An 18,128-nucleotide genomic window follows, 5' to 3' on the forward strand; every position below is an offset into this window, starting at 1 on the left:
TGACAAACCTAGACAGCGTATTAAAAACAAAGGCATCACTTTGCTAAAAAAATAGTCTGTATAGCCAAAGTTATGGTTTTTCCAGTAGCTGTGTATGGATGTGAGAGCTGGACAATAAAGAAGGCTGAGCACCGAAAAATCCATGTTTTCGAAATGTGAGGCTGGGAAAACTCTTGAGAGTCCCTTGGACAGCAAGGAGATCAAAACAGTCCATCCTAAAGGAAATCAACCCTGAATAGTCACTGGAAAAACTGATGCTGAAGCTGAAGCTCCAATAATTTGGCCACCTGATGAGAAGAGCCGACTCATTGGAAAAGACACTGATGCTGGGAAAGATTGAAAGCAAGAGGAGAAGAGGGTGGCAGAGCATGAGATGGTTGGATGGCATCACCGACTCAATGGACGTGAGTTTGAGCAAATTCTGGGAGATAGTGAAGGACAGGGAAGCCTGGTGTACTGCAGTCCATGGGGTATCAAAGAGTCAGACACAACTTACTGACTGAACAACAGTAATAAGAACTTCAGGTAGGTATAAGCCCCAGGGATCCCAGCTCACTGGGAGCCTGGGGGAGGATATAGACCAGGTTTCCCTGTAGCCTGCTCTGACTCTGCAGGGGTCCCCAACCACGGGGGACGTGCCAGGGTCATCCAGCCTCATTCAGACCAGAGTCTTGGCCAGGAGTGACTTGGGGAACTGATATGTCATGCTGGGAGGGCCCACAAGTCAGAACAGTCAGCAGGAGAGGGAGACAGATCAGTGAAAGATGGGCCTGCTTTCAGGCACCTGGGGTCTGTGAGCAAACCCCACCTCCATCTGCTCGGTTTCACCTTCAGAAAGGACACCGCTTCTGGGCACGGTGATGGGCATCTCTTCCCCGTGCTGCCATGCCCAAGCCTTGCCACTCTTTTCCAGGCCTGTGGCAGAGCGGCCTGGCGGCCCACACTGGGCAGGATGGGCTCCAGAAAGCAGGATGTAGCTGCATTTCTTGAAGGGTTTGGGGAAGGGCTGGCAGGGCCCCTACTAGCTTTCAAGACTCCATCAGAATGAAGACAGCCTATCCTGCGTTCTAGATGACACTGGGTCCTAGGAGAGGCTGGGGAAGGCCACTTTCGCCTCACTTTGATCTCTATTCCGCAGTCAGGGAAATAAAGACCATGCGGATGGGGATCGTCTGACTCCAGGCTTGGTTCCCAAATATCATCCCTCCTCTGGGTGAGGTGAGCAGGGCAGCAGAGGGTCTGGAGCAGGAGGGGGGTGAAGGAGGAGGAAGGGGAGGAGGGAGAGGGAAGAGTCCTTCCGCAGAGGCATCTCATTAGTGAGGCTGGCCTGGGCGGCTGAAAGGGTTTCTGGTGAACACTAGTCCAGTGAAGCAAGGGCACAATATCACTCACTCCCCAGCCCCCTGACTGCCTCCACCAAAGTGGGTTGGATATTCTAGTCCAAAACCTAAATTGCCTCCTTTTGTCCAAACCTACTTTGTCCTGAGTTCCTTAGCTTGGTTAAAGCTACCCTTGTGGTACGTGCTAAGTTGCTTTGGTCGTGCCCGACTTTGTGACTCCATGGATTGTAGCCCACCAGGTTCCTCTGTCCATGGGATTCTCCAGGCAAGAACACTGGAGTGGGTTGCCATTTCTTCCTCCAGGAGATCTTCCTGACCCAGGGATTGAACCTGCATCTCTTAGGTCTCCTGCATTGGCAGGCAGGTTCTTTACCATGAGCGCCACCTGGGAAGCTCGATGCCACTCCCAACTACCTAGAAATCTGGGGCTCAGCTGCCCTCTTGGTACCCCTCCCAAACCCCATCAGTCTCTGGTCTCAGCCGGTTATCCCCCTACCCCATCTCCCCAGCTCCGCTCCTCTCCCCTCTGTCTCCACTCTGGAGGCTGAAGTCTCCCTGCCTCTAGCTGCTCCTCTCCTCCTGGCACAGTTGCTTTAAATCCCACATCTGAAGGTGCCCAGCAGCAAGTCCAAATGTGACCTTTCCCAAGTGCCGTCATCTTTTCAGCCCACTCTCCTACCCGCCGACACCCACACCTTGGGCAGGGTGTCGTCACTTGGAATGGCTCCCTGTCCTGGTGTGGTACCTAGCTCCCTCCCCAGCCCCATGAAGGGTGGCCAAGTGTGGGGTCCCGGTATCTTATACCCTCCACCCCAGCTCTGCACCCCATGCCCCATGATTTCTCCTTTCAGGCCACTGCCTGCCCCCAGGCCTGCTTAAGCAAACACAATCAGGGGGTCAGGAGAACTTGGGGTCCTCTGGGACTCTCAGGGAAGATCCGGCCAGTCCTTCACTTGGACAGACCTACAGAGAAGAGCTCCTGGTTGTTGTGCAAAGCCTGATTGCTCACAATGGAACTGTCCTCAGCTCCCCTCCCTTCCCCACCCCCCCACCCAACACAATCCTCACACTGACCCCTCTATTCCTGCCGGTCCTTCTGGAGGAAAGCCAGACACAGACACTCAAAGCCAGTTCCCATGGCAGACCTTTTTTTTCCTGTTCTCAAGACAAATAATTAACTTCAGACTCCCAGATTCCAGGGCAGCCTCTCCCCCACCGCTGCCTGCAGGAATTCCTCCCTAGGCCAGAGCAGGAAGCCCCCTCCTGCTCCGGGACCCCAGAAACCCATGCCATAGCCTCGGTCCTGCCGCCACCACGCTGGCTCCTCCACCGACGGGGAGGACTCAGGCTGGCGGGAGAGGCAAACACACCCCAAGGCAAGGCCCCAGGAGGCAGTCCTCCTCCAGGCCCAGCTGTTCTCTCAGACTGGGCTGAGCCAGAGGTAAGGTCCCACCTGGCTGCCCCCAAGCCCTCAGCACCCCAACTTACCTCTGCTGGTCCCCGGGGCCAGTGTCCGGCTCGTGAGCTGCAGAATGAGGGACAGCAGGACGGCCGCGGCCCTGGCCATGCTCGGCCCGCCTTGCTGACTGTGGTCTTGGCTCAGCACGCACTGGGAGGGGGGGTGGGGACACACCAGGCCGCCTCCCACCCAGCCTTTGTTCAGGGAGGGCTTCTGGTGTCTGTCATCCGGGCCTGTGGCGCCTGCCTCCCTGCTGGCACCTCCACCTGGGGCCCCCAGGCCCCATCCTGACCCCAGCCCTGGCTCAGAGGTGCAGGAGAGTGCCTGGGGGGGGGGGGGCCGGAAGCTGGAAGCAAGTGGGGGGCGACTTCTCCTGCATAGGGTCCAGGAGCCAGCCCTAAAAAAAAAAACCAAACGCACAAATTCTTCACTCTCGGGCTCTGGGACTGCTGGTCTCCCTGCCCCTTGGGTCACTCTGCCACCTGGGGTTCCCTTCTTCACCTGTGCATAGGAGAAGCAAATGGAGCTGGGTTCAAATCCCGGCTCAGCCAATTCCACTTGCCCCTAGGCCTCTCACTTCGTGCCTCAGTTTCCCTATTTGTAAACTGGTCATAATATCTACTTTATAGACTTGCAGTGAGGACTAAGCGAGACTATGGAGATAAGGAATGCAGGGTAGGGTAGTGGCTGGCGCAGACTAAGTGCTCAGTAAACAAATGAAAACAAGCAGTGATGCTCCAGGTGTCCAAAGTCAAGGACTCTTGGTTTCCCCCTCCTCCTCTCTCCACCTCTGCATTTCTTTCCTGGACTCTATCCGCCACCCCCATCCACCCTGATAGCCCCAGGCTGGGCCCCAAATGCCGAGACTTTCCTTTCCCAGCCCATTTCCAGATCTTGGGCTCAGGCCTGGCCTGGGGAGGGGGGCGTTGTGTGTCCAGGCAGGGGGCCGGGCTAGGCCCTGGGCTCTGCAGGGGGAGGGGCCAAGGGGAGGAAGTGAGAGACGCTGGTCACGTGGACTGCAAGCCTGGGAAACTCCTCGGTGCAGCTGGGAAGCAGGGGAGGTGGGGATGGGCCCCAGCTTACGGCCCCAGGGACATGGAGGGTGGAGCCACGAATCCCGACACAGCAGTCTCCCCACTCCCCTGGTCCGCCAGCCACAAAGGTCAGAAAACCAGAGCTCCCCACCGTCGGCCCAGGACAGGGCTAAATGTCCCTCTAGCCCACTCGCCAAGCTCCATAAGGGAAAGGTGTGTCTCCCCCCTCACCCAACCCCCCACCCCGAGTGTGGACCCCTGAAAGGTCCCCAGCAGTTGGCAGCAGGGGGCAGGGAGGGCAGCTATGGGTCAGTAGTGAGACCTGGCCTGGCTAAGCCTGGAGCCAGGCTCCCAGGAGCAGAAGAGCACCAGGGCCAGCTGGCTGGAAGAGGAACAAGGCAGTGGCAACTGTGTTCCCACCAGGGTTAAGCAAAGTGATGTCTTTCAGAAGCAGGGCCCCAGGAGGCTGGGTGGAGGAGAGGCTAAGAGCAGACTCCAGGTCAGTCCAGAGTCTGATGCTCTCTGCTATGACCTCAGGCAAGTCGTTTAACTTTCAGTGGCTACTTTTTCTTCTCCGTGGCTCTAACGGCACCCACCTCATTGGCGTGTGAGGGTTAGCAAGCTAACGGCTGGAAAGGCCTGGAACATAGGCATTAGGTCTTATCACTTCTCTTCTGGGATGTTGGTCACCCCATTATTCCCACTTTACAGATGAGGAATCTGAGAAGTCAGGTTAGCTGTGAAGTCAGCTGAGAAGTCAGGTAAGTCACCCTGGGAGTAAACCATGGAGTCTGGATTCAATGCCAGGCCCTTGGGGCCCCAGGGCCCATACTCCATATGGGCCCAAGCACCCACCCCTGGCCACCCCAGCTCCCAGCTGCTTCCTGCTCTGGCCAACCCCCACACCCTTGCCCTCCCACCATGCCCACTCCAGCCCCTCCGTCCTCTGTCAGAGCACCTGAGTATCGCTGGAGAACATTCCAGCCCTTGGGTGACTAGATTCACTTCAAATTCATGTTTACAAACTTCAATGGACATTAAACACCGTCAGAAATTCTATTACAGTTTCCCGGTAAGGGGACTCCCTGGTGGTCCAGCGGTTAGGACTCCATGCTTCCATTACAGGGAGCCTAGGTTCGATCCCTGGTTAGGGAACAAAGATCCAACATGCTGTGCAATGAGGCCAAAAATTAAAAAAAAAAAAAAATCCCTGGTAAATCCAATCTCCTGTTCCCAAAGAGGAGCATTTCATACCCTTGCCTTCCTTCCTAAATGTTTCAGTGGCCCCACCCTTATCCGTTATATGATTTTGGCAAGTTATCAAACCTTTCTCAGCCCCGGGTCCCTCCTCTGTGAAGTAGGGGTAATAATAGTACCTCCCTTGTGATTCTTATAAGGGCTGTCTTAGCCTGGGTTCCCTGAAAACAGCCTGAGACAAAGGCTTACATGTAGGTTTATTTTGGAATATGATCCCAGGGAGCAGGAATGAGGGGAGGGAAGGATGGAAAGCTGATACAAGACCGCCTTGTGGAGGAGCTGATCACTGTGTTGGGCATGTGTGTCCAATCCCATGGGTCCATCTGTATGAAAACAGCTCAGCCGGAAAGAGGAAACACTTTTCCCCTGAGTTATCCCCGCAGGGCAGTCACTGCTCCCAGTTAGGCATGAACAAGTGTTCAAGTGGGCTCCCGAGGTGTCCAGCGCCGTGCAACATGGAAGTTCCAGAGCAAGATGGGAGTGATTAACAGCTGGGGTCTGAAGCGAGACGCTGCCAGGATGTGTGTTTGCAGAGCTGCGTGCTTCACAGAATCGATTAAGGTGCAGGTGAGTTGGAGAAGACTCTTTAAAAGTCCCTTGGACTGCAAGGAGATCCAACCAGCCCATCCTAAAGGAAATCAGTCCTGAATATTCATAGGAAGGACTGATACTGAAGCTGAAATTCCAATACTTTGGCCACCTGATTCGAAGAGCTGACTCCTTGGAAAAGACCCTGATGCTGGGAAAGATTGAAGGCAGGAGGAGAAGGGGACGACAGAGGATGAGATGGTTGGATGGCATCACTGACTCAATGGACATGAGTTTGAGTAAACTCTGGGAATTGGCGATGGACAGGGAAGCCTGGCGTGTTGCAGTCCATGGGATCGCAGAGAGTCGGACATGACTGAGTGACTGAATTGAACTGAAAGAATTCGCAGAAGAGGTGTCCAACAAATGAGACAATGCCTGTAGAAGTCTTTCTAAGTACTCGGCACATGTTAAGCACCTAAAGCATATTATTATTTTTATTGACATCATTATCATCTTCTGCTGAAGCCCAACCTGAAAAGCTAATATAAGTGTTCTTTGTCTGCCACAGAAGGTACAGAAACTTCTGGAAAAGTCACTGTATGAAATAAAAACCCAGGAAAGAGTGTTGTTTGGGAGAGGCAGTTGAGTTTCAACCACGACTGATCATAGCTTCTTGGCGCCAGGTATTGAGCCAGATACAGGAATACAGGGATGAACAAATCAGGAAGAGCAATGGGCAGAACGCCCTGGGCCAGGCCAAGGGATGCGGGACATGGCCCCTGGCAGAGGGAGGGGCATGAACACAGGACCCTAGGTGCACGCAAATGTCAGGCTTGGAATAAAGGGTTCATATTTCTCTGCTCAGCTAGTGGAACCAGATGCCACCATCCTCACCAAAAACCAATGCTTTCTTGTTTTCTTTAGCCAGGAACTTTCTGGCTAGAGAAACAAGGAATAACTCTGGCCCAGGCTTGAGTCCTTACTTGACAGGGTGTCCCCACATCTGGAGGGGCGTTTGGGACTAGGCGGAGCTTGTGGGCACAGTAGCGTGTGTAGCTCACTAAGGCAGCAGAAGGGCTCCGGGTCTAGAGTCAGTGAGTCCTGAGTTCAAATCCTGCTCCACCACTTACTGTCTGTGCTAAGTGATCTCCATTTCTACCTCTTCCATTCATCCTCCCCCTCCACGCCTTACAGACTGCTTCACGCTGGCTTTCATGCCCTCTGTCTTCCTGCTGGGTCAGCCAAAGAGAGGCACAGGCAGGACCTGAGGGCAGGAGAGGAGAGTGGTTGGGCTATTTCTTCCTGGCCTCCTGCTCACCACACTATTCCTGCCCCTTATCTGCTCAGAGGGTGGCAGTGGATCCCTGCTAACAAGTTCCTGGCCTTCAGCATCCCTGGTGATTCTTGTAACCATGTCTAAAGACCCGTCTTAAAGAAGACCTGTCTTAAAGAAGACCTGTCTTAAAGAAGACCTGTCTTTAAGAAGGGACCTTCTTAAAGTTGTCTTTAGCTAACCCCTTTGGAGGGGAATTCTCTTTTCTCCTGGGCCTTTAGCCTATATGCTAACCTTACCACATATACTCTACCTCCCTAAGCCAAAATCTTTCATCTGTAATGTAATACGTGCATACGAGTGTTCAGTTGTGTTTGACTCTTTGGAACCCCATGGACTATAGCCTGCCAGCCTCCGCTGTTCTTGGAATTCTCCAGGCAAGAATACTGGAGTGGTTTGCCATTTTCTACTCCAGGGGATGTTCTGGACCCAGGGATTGAACCCACGTCTCTTGCATATCCTACATTGGCAGGCAGATTCTTACCGCTGAGCCACCTGGAAGCCCCTTCATCTGTAAAAGGAAGTAATAACCACTGCTGTAGGTTGGGAGAGTCCAATGAGGCAATGTACATGTGATGTGTGCCTGACACATGTGTGGCACCTGGTACACAAAAGAAACCAACATAAGTTACTTTCTGTTCCTCCCCTCCTTCAGATTGTATGACAAGAGCAGCAGGTTGGTTTTCCTCTGGATTTGGTGGCTGGAAGCAAAAGGTTGCTGTAAGGAGTGAAGGAGATAAGGAGAAGCAAAATTGTTAAATTTTGTACTTAATGCCTTTCAAATCCGGGGCTTCCCTGGTGGCTCAGTGGTAAAGAGCTAATAGTCCACCTGCTAATGCAGGAGACTCGGGTTTGATCCCTGGCTCGGAAAGATCCCCTGGAGAAGGGAAATGGCAACCTACTCCAGTGTTCTTGCCTGGGAAATCCCATGGACAGAGGAGCCTGGCGGCTATAGTCTAGGGAGTCGCAAAAGAGTTGGACACAACTTATTGACTAAAAGACAGCAACCTTTCAAACCACGCCAGTTGTAACAAATGAAGTAAGCCAGCACAATGTTATAAAGGCAAAGTGCATCATGACACCTGCTTCAGCCCTTCCTTGCTTATCACTCCCCCCCAACGTGACCAATGGTAACAAGGTCTGTTGTTCCACACCCATCCCCTGGCCCACACGACCACGTGCAAGCCTGTGAGCAACGCATGGTATCGTTCAGGTGTGGTGCTAGGGAACGGGCCATGCAGGATCCCATCCCCCTACACCATCTGCCCCTGCAAGTCACCCACTCACCCCTGAAGCTCCTCTCTTGGTGGTTCCTGTCTCCATCTCCCTATTTACCGAGGACCCTCTCTCCCCACTCACAACATCATGTTCACCCCAGGCGGCGGTTACCCTGACTGACTGAGCGATGTTTATCACAGATCTGATTCTAATTCCACAGCTGTATCCCACAGCTGGCCACCCCTCCGCCTGATTCAGAATAACTAGGCCGCCAGTCCCTTTCAGAAAGGACTTCTTCTGCCCCTTAAAATGCCTGCAGGGGTCCATCTCACTGTGTTTCAGGGACTACGCCAAACTGCAGCATGCCTACTCAAGTACCAATGTCAGTCCACATACTTGACCATCACTGCTCACAGGTTAATAGCAGAGTTGGAACTCAGTGCTTCCTTGTTGGATGGAAACTGCTGGGAATTTACGAGTGTGTGTGTTTTTCTGTTACTGTTTTTTGGTAAAGAGAGACCAGCGCAGTCAGACTGCCTATCTGAACCTTGCCACAGAGCCAGCACCTGGAGGTGGGTAGTACTGGCAGAATATTTCCAGGCGCCACACAGGGACCTCGAAGCCACAAGGTTCTCCAGCCTGGAAGGGAGCTTGCCAATCAGCCTTGGGCTAACTGGGGAAACTGGGACTTCCCCGATCTCTTTTCTGACTTTCTTTTTCACAAAGAATGATCCTTGGGGATATCATTAGGGCTTGAAGAAGCTGAGAGGGTGGGGCAAAGAGGAGAGGAAATGTGTGTGGCTTCCTGCCTGTAATTTCCTCTTCTTCCCACCCATTTCTCTTCTTCAGTGCCTCATAGTCCTGCTCTCAAGATCCCATAAAACCTCCTCTGGTGGTTCTGGGCAGCACAGCCCAATAGAACTTTCTGTGACGATGGAAATGTTCTATATCTGCCCTGTCCAATACAAGAGCCCCATGAGGCTACTGAGCCCCTAGTAGTAATGTGGCTAGTGCAACTGAGGATCTAAATCTTCAGTTTTATTTTACTCTAACTCATTTTAATACAATAGCTCTATGTAGCTAGTGGCTACGTAGCACATATTCAGACTGTAAGGCAACCTTGTGCAAATTAGTGAAAAGGAGAGCTTAAGAAGACAGCCTACTCCCTTCCATGGGCTGGGAAAGTTTTGTAATGGATCCACAATGGCAGGGATATGAATGAGGCCTCCTCAAGTTGTGCAGCGCACAGCCCCACGTGGCCGCCGTGGCTCCAGGCCCCATCCCCAAATGGCAATATAAAGAAATATAATTGAATGGTTGCCTCTTGACTTCCTTTGTGGGCAGGAAGGAAGCTGCCCAGGCAGACCTTCCCATGAAGGCTGGCCAGAAGAGAGAATTTTGCAGGAGTTTGGGCCGAGACTTGCCAGGGGCCTCTGGACACGGCCCTGACCTCACTCAGCACCATAGCACCACTCCACAGTTTTGACACAAGCAAGATCTTAGACAGGCTGAGGGAGGGGAAATGGCAGCTGTCCGTTCCAGGTCATATGAAGAGAGGGAGTCAGATGGTGAGGGGGTGGAGGCCAGTGGGTCAAAACCACAGCTGGGGCCATCTTGAGGCCCCAGATGTCTTGGCACCAAGTATGATCTCAAACTCCTACTCATCTGGGTTTTTTTGGTAACAGCTTTATTGAGATATAATTCACACACCATAAATCCACCTGTTTAAAGTGTACAATTTAAAAAAAATTTTTTTTAAATAATAAAGTGTACAATTTGATAGTTTAGTATGTTCACAGAGTTGTGCAGTCATCACTGTGATCAATTTTAGAACATTTATCAATAATAAACCCCACATCCTTTAGCATTTCCCCCACTATTTCCCACCACCATCCATACCCCAGTCCAAGGCAACCACTCAACTACATTTCTTCTCTATGTATATGCCTATTCTGGACATTTCATATAAGTAGCCCTTTGTCTGGCCTTTCATTTAGCATAATGTTTTCATAATGTATCCATTTTGTACCATGTATCTGTACTTCATTCCTTTTTATTGCCAAGTAATATTTCATTGTGTGTATGTACCATATTTTATTTATCCACTTATCAGCTGATAGACATTTGGGTTGTTTCTGCTTTTTGGCTGTTATGACTAATGTTACTGTGGATATTTGTGTGCAAGATTTTGTGAGGACAGACACCATAATTTCTCTTGGGGATATTACTGGGCATGGAATTGCTACAGCATATGGTAACTATGACTTTAACGTTTTGAGAAACTGCCAAATTGTTTTCAAAACTTGGCTGCATCATTTCACATTCCCACCAGGGCTGTGATAAGTGATAAAGTGAAAGTCGCTCAGTCATGTCCGACTCTTTGCAATCCATGGAATGTGGCCTGTCAGGCTCATCTGTCCGTGGAATTCTCCAGGCCAGAATACTGGAGTGGGTCGCCTTTCCCTTCTCTAGGGGATCTTCCCATCCCAGGGACTGAACCCAGGTCTCCCGCATTGCAGGCAGATTCTTTACCGTCTGAGCCACCAGGGAAGCCTAGTGATGTATGAGGATTTTAATTTCCCTACTTCCTTGACAGCACTTATTATCATCTGATTTTTTGGATGATAGCCATCTAGTGAATGTGAAGTGGTATTTCTTTGTGGTTTGATTTGCATTTCTCTAATGACTCATTGTGTTGAACATCTTTACATGAGCTCATTAGTCATTTATGTTTCTTCTCTGGAGAAATGTCTATTCAAGTCTTTTGCTCATTTAAAAAATCGAGTTATTTGTCTTTTTATTATTTTGTTGCAAGAGTTCTTTATATATTCTAGATACAAGTTACTTATCAGGTATATATACAGCCAATATTTTTTTCCCATACTGTGGGTCGTTTTCATTTTTTATGGTTTTTTTTTTTTGGCAGCACAAAAGTTTTTAATTTTGGTAAAGTCCAGTTTATCTGTTTTTTTCTTTTGTGGCTGAACTTTTGGTGTCATATTTAAGGAATCATTGCCTAATCTATGATTATTGTTGTTCAGTTGCTAACTCACGTCTGACTCTCCGAGACCTCAAAGACTACAGCACACCAGACTCCTTTGTCCTCTGCTATCCCCCAGAGTTTGCTCAAATTCATGTCTATTGAGTCAGTGATGCTATCTAATCATCTCATCTTCTGCCAGCCCCTTCTTCTTTTGCTTTCAATCTTTCGCAGCAGTCTTTTCCAATGAGTTAGCTCTTCACATCAGGTGGCCAAAGTACTGGAGCTTCAGCTTCAGCATCAGTCCTTCCAAGGACTATTCAGAGTTGATTTCCTTTAGGATTGACTGGTTGAATCTCCTTGCAGTCCAAGGGACTCTCTTTAGTCTTCTCCAGCACCACAATTCAAAAGTATCAATTCTTCAGCGCTCAGCCTTCCTTATGGTCCAAATCTCACGTCCGTATATGACTACTGGGAAAACCATAGCTTTGACTATAGGCAAGTGTATGGTTAGAAAAATTTATCCCTGTGCAACCCACTCCAGTATTCTTGCCTGGAGAATCCCATGGAAGGAGGAGCCTGGTAGGCTACAGTCCATGGGGTTGCAAAGTGTCAGACACAACTGAGCGACTTCACTTTCACTTTCTTGTAAGAGTTTTATAGTATTAGCTCTTCCATATAGGATTTGATCCATTTTGAATTAGTTTTTGTATATGGAATGAGTAAGGATCTGTTGTTACGTACACATATGTTTATAATTGTCACTTTTCTGATGGAATATACTTTTATCATTATAAAATGTCCATCTTTACCTTAAGTTACACTTTTTGTTTTAAAATCTATTTTGTCTGGTGATACTATAGTGCCTCCAATTTTCTTATGGTTGCTGTTTGTACAATAAAACTTTTCTCCATCCTTTTAATTTAAATCTATTCATATCTTCAGAGTATGCTTCTTATAGACAGTATTTTGCTGGATCTTGTTTTTAAATCTGATCTGATGATCTCTGCCTTTTGATTGGACTGTTTAATTCATTCACATTACTAATATAGTTGTATTTGCATTTGTGATTTTACTTGTTTTCTAAATATATCATTCCTATTTTTGTTCCTCTGTTCCTCCTAGACTGCCTCCTTTTGCATTAAGTGAATTTTTTTTTTTTTGCCATGCTGCATGGCAGGTAGGATCTTAGTTCCCCAGGTAGGGACTGAACCCATGGCCCCTGCATTGGAAGCATGGAGTCTTAACCACTGGACTACCAGGCAAGTTACAAGTCAGTATTTCTTGTATATCATTTTAATTATTCCTTTAATGATTTTTTTAAAAAAACTTGTTTCTTATTTTCTTAGTGGTTATTCCAGGGCTTACCTGTGGACAGTTTACTGTCTTCCTGTCCCATCCAGGTAAGTTGTCCCTAGGAAAGGTCCTGGACAGAGCAAGTGGGCAGGAGAGCTGCCTGAAGAAAGGTGGCCTTAGAGATGGGCCACAGGCGGAAGGACTGAGCCAGGGAGACGGCCACAGGGTGGTGGCCCCAGGATACAGGCTGCAGTTGTGATGGAGCTTTGTGGGGCTGTACGACCTCAGATTTTGAGTCAGGGCAGACAGCAGCGGCAGAGGTCCACATTCACGGAAATGCGCATTCTAAGATCCAGGCAAGGCTTATTGGTAGCCCTGTAGTCAGGCTCCCCGGGTAGCTGCCCCTGAGGCTCCATCCTGCCGCTCAAATACCTCCCAGTGTGGACCCCTGAGCTGGTCCACAGTTCCCCTCGGCCCCCAGGGACCAACAGGCGGCAGGGCTCAGTGGGAATGGTGGCTACCTTCCTTTTCCCCATCAGCTACCAGCCCCGCCTCCCAGGGCACTCAGAGCACGCGCGGGTCCAAGGCCAGGCGCTGCTCCCCCCACCAGGAGGCCCGCTCTCGAGAGCATGGACTCTGCTCCACGGGTGAGCACACAGGCGCTACTCAGGGTGACAGGTCCCTCGGTTTCCACCCTGCTGCGCCTCCCCGCCCCGGCAGCACCAACGCCTGACTGAGCCCAGTGAACCCAGCCCATGTCCTTGAGAAACCCCCGATGGAGAAGGTGGGGCCTGGGGAGCAGGGTGGGGCCTGCGGAGGGAAGGCAGGCCCAGAGCAGGTTTCCAGGGAGACGGAGGAGGAGCCAGGCCTTTTATCCTGCAGGACCCTCAGGCTCCCCCTGTACCTGATGGCCCACCGCGCCCCATCCTGCCCAGCCCGTGATCTCAGCTTGTCTTGCTCAGGGTCCTCTGTAGGGCCCCAAGTAGATACTTAGGAAGCAGTCCTTCAGTTCAGTTCAGGCGCTCAGTTGTGTCCGACTCTTTGCGACCCCATGAACCACAGCACACCAGGCCTCCCTGTCCATCATCAACTCCTGGAGTCCACCCAAATCCATGTCCATTGAGTCGGTGATGCCATCCAACCATCTCATCCTCTGTCATCATCCCCTTTTCCTCCTGCCCTCAATCTTTCCCAGCATCGGGGTCTTTTCAAATGAGTCAGCTCTCCGCATCAGGTGGCCAAAGTATTGGAGTTTCAGCTTCAACATCAGTCCCTCCAGTGAATACCCAGGAATGATCTCCTTTAGGATGATGCAGTCCAAGGGACTCTCAAGAGACTTCTCCAACACCACAGTTCAAAATCATCAATTCTTCTGCGCTCAGCTTTCTTTATAGTCCAACTCTCACATCCATACACGACCACTGGAAAAACCACAGCCTTGACTAGATAGACCTTTGTTGACAAAGTAATAGCTCTGCTTTTTAATATGCTGTCTAGGTTTGTCATAACTTTCCTTCCAAGGAGAAAGCGTCTTTTAATTTCATGGCTGCAGTCACCATCTGCAGTGATTTTGGAGCCCCCAAAAATAAAGGCAGCCACTGTTTCCACTGTTTCCCCATCTATTTACCATGAAGTGATGGGACCAGATGCCCTGATCTTAGTTTTCTGAATGTTGAGCTTTAAGCCAACTTTTTCACTCTCCTCTTTCACTTTCATCAAGAGGCTCTTTAGTTCTTCTTCACTTTCTGCCATAAGGGTGGTGTCATCTGCATATCTGAGGTTATTGATATTTCTCCCAGGAATCTTGATTCCAGCTTGTGCTTCCTCTAGCCCAGCATTTCTCATGATGTACTCTGCATATAAGTTAAATAAGCAGGGTGACAATATATAGCCTTGACATATTCCTTTTCCTATTTGGAACCAGTCTGTTGTTCCATGTCCAGTTCTAACTGTTGCTTCCTGACCTGCATACAGGTTTCTCAAGAGGCAGGTCAGGTGGTCTGGTATTCCCATCTCCTTCAGAATTTTCCACAGTTTATAAACGCCTGGAAAGGTAGAAATCTTGGGGAAAAGTACCCACCTTGTTCTTATGCCGATAGAAACAGACCCTTTCCCATTCATTCTGTCACTCATTCCTTTTCCCATCTATCATTCATTCATTCAGGAACTCCCACCATGGAATAGCTAGGATGCCTGGCTGGCCCTCGGTAGAAGCCTGAGGTAACCATGGGACCAGGGTATGCCCCCAGTTTCCCCAGGAGAGTCCTCCCTTCCCAAGGGTTTTGGTTTCTCACCTCTTGCCCCCCATCCTCACCACCCTCTGCTTTTCTCTGTCCTACTTCATTCCCCAAAGCTGCTGGGCCGGTGTGACATGGGGTCCCTTGGCCTCTGAATTCTGGGTGGATTTGGCTAAGGGAAGGCATTGGAAAGAAATAGGAGGGTAGGAGGGTGGAACAGATGGAGCACCCCCTGCCAATCGCGTATGGCCATGGATCCTGGAGGGCAGCCCCTCCGTGGATGGTGACAGTTCCCTACTGACGCTCACCTTGGGGGCCTGGAAGTTTCACAGTGGCTTTGTCAATCCTGTTTGTGCATGCTAAGTTGCTTCAGTCATGTCTGACCCTGCGACCCCACAGATTGTAACACACCAGGCTCCTCTGTCCATGGGATTCTCCAGGCAAGAATACTGGAGTGGGTTGCCATGCCCTCCTCCAGGGGAGCCTTCCAACGCAAGGATCAAACCTGCCTCTCTATGTCTCCTGCATTGGCAGGCATGTTCTTTACTACTAGCGCCACCTGGGAAGCCCAATCTTGTTCACATCTCTGCAAATATTCTAAACTTGCTTCCATTTAATTTCACCTGCATCCTGTCACAATCTTGCCTCATATGCCTCCTATCTGGAGCTGCCCACACTGAGGTGGCCCCTTTTTCTGAGTCCCTGGGGCAGTCGGGAGGCCTGTGAGAAGTCATCAAACCCCAGAGGCAGTACTCAGCTTCCTGAGAGAGGGAGGAAGTCAGGAGAGGTGCCGCAGGACAAGCGGGGGAAGGAAGGAAGAGCGGAAGAGCCAGGCAGGGGGAGGAAGAAATGGAGAGGGTCAGGGCAATCACCACCCCAGCGTCTGCAATGAGCCTGTTCTTTTACTTTTCTTTTTAAAATTATTTAGGATTTTTATCTGAGACTTGCTGAAAGAGTTCTTTAAGGCTTATTTACCATATATAGGTCTTTTGCTTCCATGAAAGGAAAGATACAAGCTAAATACATTTCTTAAGCTATTCCTATCCCTAAAACTTCTTTTTAAAAAATATTTATTTTTATTTATTTGGCTGTGCTGGATCTTAGTTGCCACACGCAGGATCTTTCGTTGCAGCATGCAAAGTCTTGTGACATGTGGGAGCCAGTTCTCTGATCAGGGATTAAACCCGAGACTCCTGCACTGGGAGCACGGGGTCTTAGCCACTGGACCCCCAGGGAAATCTCTATTCCTAAAACTTCTTGACATGTAGAATTTGGGTTTTCTGAGTGCCCTTTTTATTTATTTTTAATGCCCCACACACAGTGAAAACTTTTTAGTGTACAGTTCTGAGTTTTGGCATATGCAGAGGGTTGTATAACTATCAACACCATCAGATCAGGATAGAGAACCCTTCCCATCACTTCATACTGCCCCCCCTTGGTGGTCAGCCCCCCCCCCCCACAGTCCCCCATCCACCCACCCAGCTCTGTTCTGTGACCCTACACCTTCTCCTGGGCCTGTTTCTTACGGTGAGGCAGCTGGGGAGTGGGCAGCCTTTCTCAGGGGCCATGAGCATGCCCCAGCACACACAGGCCACATTGTCTGTAGAGACAACCCCCCGGGGCCTCAGCGTGAGGAAGGAGGCCCCTAGCAGCCAGCTCCCTCTCCTCTCCCAGTGGAGAGCATGTTGGATGGGCGGCTGGAGGTGGGGGGATAGCCCCAGCGTGCTCTGGGCTGGCAGAGGGTGGGATCTGCCTGCCTCCCTGGCTCTGCCTACCCCAGGTACTCAGCGAGGACAGCTGGCTGTAGTGAGGCAGCCACCCAGAACCAGCAGAACACAGGATGTGCTCTGGGGAGTAGCTGCTGCGATGTTTAAATTATCATCACTTCTTCTGCTGTGTGCCAGGCACTGGGCTAGACAACCCGATCCCCCAATCCGCCTACTGAATAGCAGTTCTTTGCTGACAGTAGGGTGTTAAGCCCCTTTACAAACAAGGACAGTGAGACTCAGGGAGGCTGAATGCTTTGCCCAAGATCAGACAGCTGAGACCTGACTTCAAGGTCTGTCTGACTCTAAAGTGATCAAAGATCACTCATAGTCAGGTTCAAATCCCAGTGCCTCGTTTTACTAGTTGCTGTGTGCCTTTGGGGAAATTGCCTAACCTTTCTGAACTTCGGTGTCTTCATCTGTAAAATGAAGATAGTACATATCCCTGCCTTGCACAGTTGTTATGAGAATCAAATGTGACCTGTGTTTGGTGGATAGTGGGTTACACATTAAATACTGTCATGGGTTGAATTGTGTCCTCCCCACAAATCCACTTGTTAAAGTCCTAACTGCCAGTACCTCTGAATGTGACCTTATTTAGAGATACGGTCTTCACAGATGTAACTAGTTAAGATGGGGTCATTAGGGTGGGTGCAAATCCAGTATGACTGGTGTCCTTATAAAAAAAAGGGAATTGGAACACAGAGACATGGACACAAGGAGACAAACATGTGAAGATGAAGGCAGAGATCATGGTGATGCTTCTTCAAGCCAAGGAACACTAAAGATAAGGCTAAGAATACAAAGAAGTTGAGCAACTTGTTCAGATTCCAAAGGTTGGCAAGTTGCTCAGTTTGCTTCTTTGCAAATGCGGCACGTAAAGATTATGCCCACCTACCTCATGGTGGCTGGTGTGACAGTTAAATGCAATAATGTATGAAAAGTGCTTAGTGGTGTCCTGCATGTCTTGGGGGTTCATAGCATTACCTGGTTGTGGCAAAGAATCCACTTGCCAATGCAGGAAATGTAAGAGACTCAGGTTCAATCCCTGGGTCAGGAAGGTCCCCTGGAGGAGGGTATGGCAACCCACCTCAGTATTCTTGCCTGGAGAATCCCATGGACAGAGGAACCTGGCAGGTTATGGTCCGCAGGGCTTCAAAGAGTCGGATCTGACTGAAGAGCCTAGCACGCACACATGCACACACATGAGCTCCTCCACCCAGCCCAGCGTGCGGTTTGCCCTCCCCAGAACACCACGTCCCTTTCCAATAGGACCTTCGCTCACCAGGCTGGCGGGGCTTCTCCTGGTTCTTCCCCATCGCTTGGGATGGGCTGTCCCTCTGCAAGAGGCCCGCCATTTACTCTCTCTCTCCTGACCCCCGTGACCCTGAACTACGATGAGGAGGCCGGACTGAGCACACTTGCTCTCTGGATGGCCGAGTTCCAGATGGACCCAGGATCCTCGGGCTCACTGCCCTCTTGCACAGTCCTTTTGGGCATCCCTGTGACCTGTTACTGCCATCAAAGCCTCTTCAGTGTGTGGAGGGGTGATGAGGAAGCCTCCGTAAGCTCTTTTCTACCTGAGCAGATGCCTCTTTCTTGTTCCTGTCCTGGGAGTCGCTGATGGGCCTGGACAAGCTGTCAGGCCGTGTCGGCTTCCCTGCAGCTTTGGAAGTG

At 50.3% G+C, this 18,128-nt stretch overlaps 1 protein-coding gene across 1 annotated transcript in view; it reads right to left on the reverse strand.

Moving 5' to 3' along the window:
• KCP (kielin cysteine rich BMP regulator) overlaps positions 1–2,913 on the reverse strand; it is a 37,913-nt gene extending 35,000 nt beyond the window's left edge. Inside the window, exon 1 of the mRNA XM_061165748.1 lies at positions 2,829–2,913. Within this exon, the coding sequence (XP_061021731.1) occupies positions 2,829–2,907 (79 nt within the window). The 5' untranslated portion in view covers positions 2,908–2,913. The remainder of the gene's footprint in view (positions 1–2,828) is intronic.
• Positions 2,914–18,128: the final 15,215 nt, after the last annotated feature.

Source organism: Dama dama, chromosome 18, assembly GCF_033118175.1.
Source record: "Dama dama isolate Ldn47 chromosome 18, ASM3311817v1, whole genome shotgun sequence".
In the NCBI taxonomy this organism is placed as follows: Eukaryota; Metazoa; Chordata; class Mammalia; order Artiodactyla; family Cervidae; genus Dama; species Dama dama.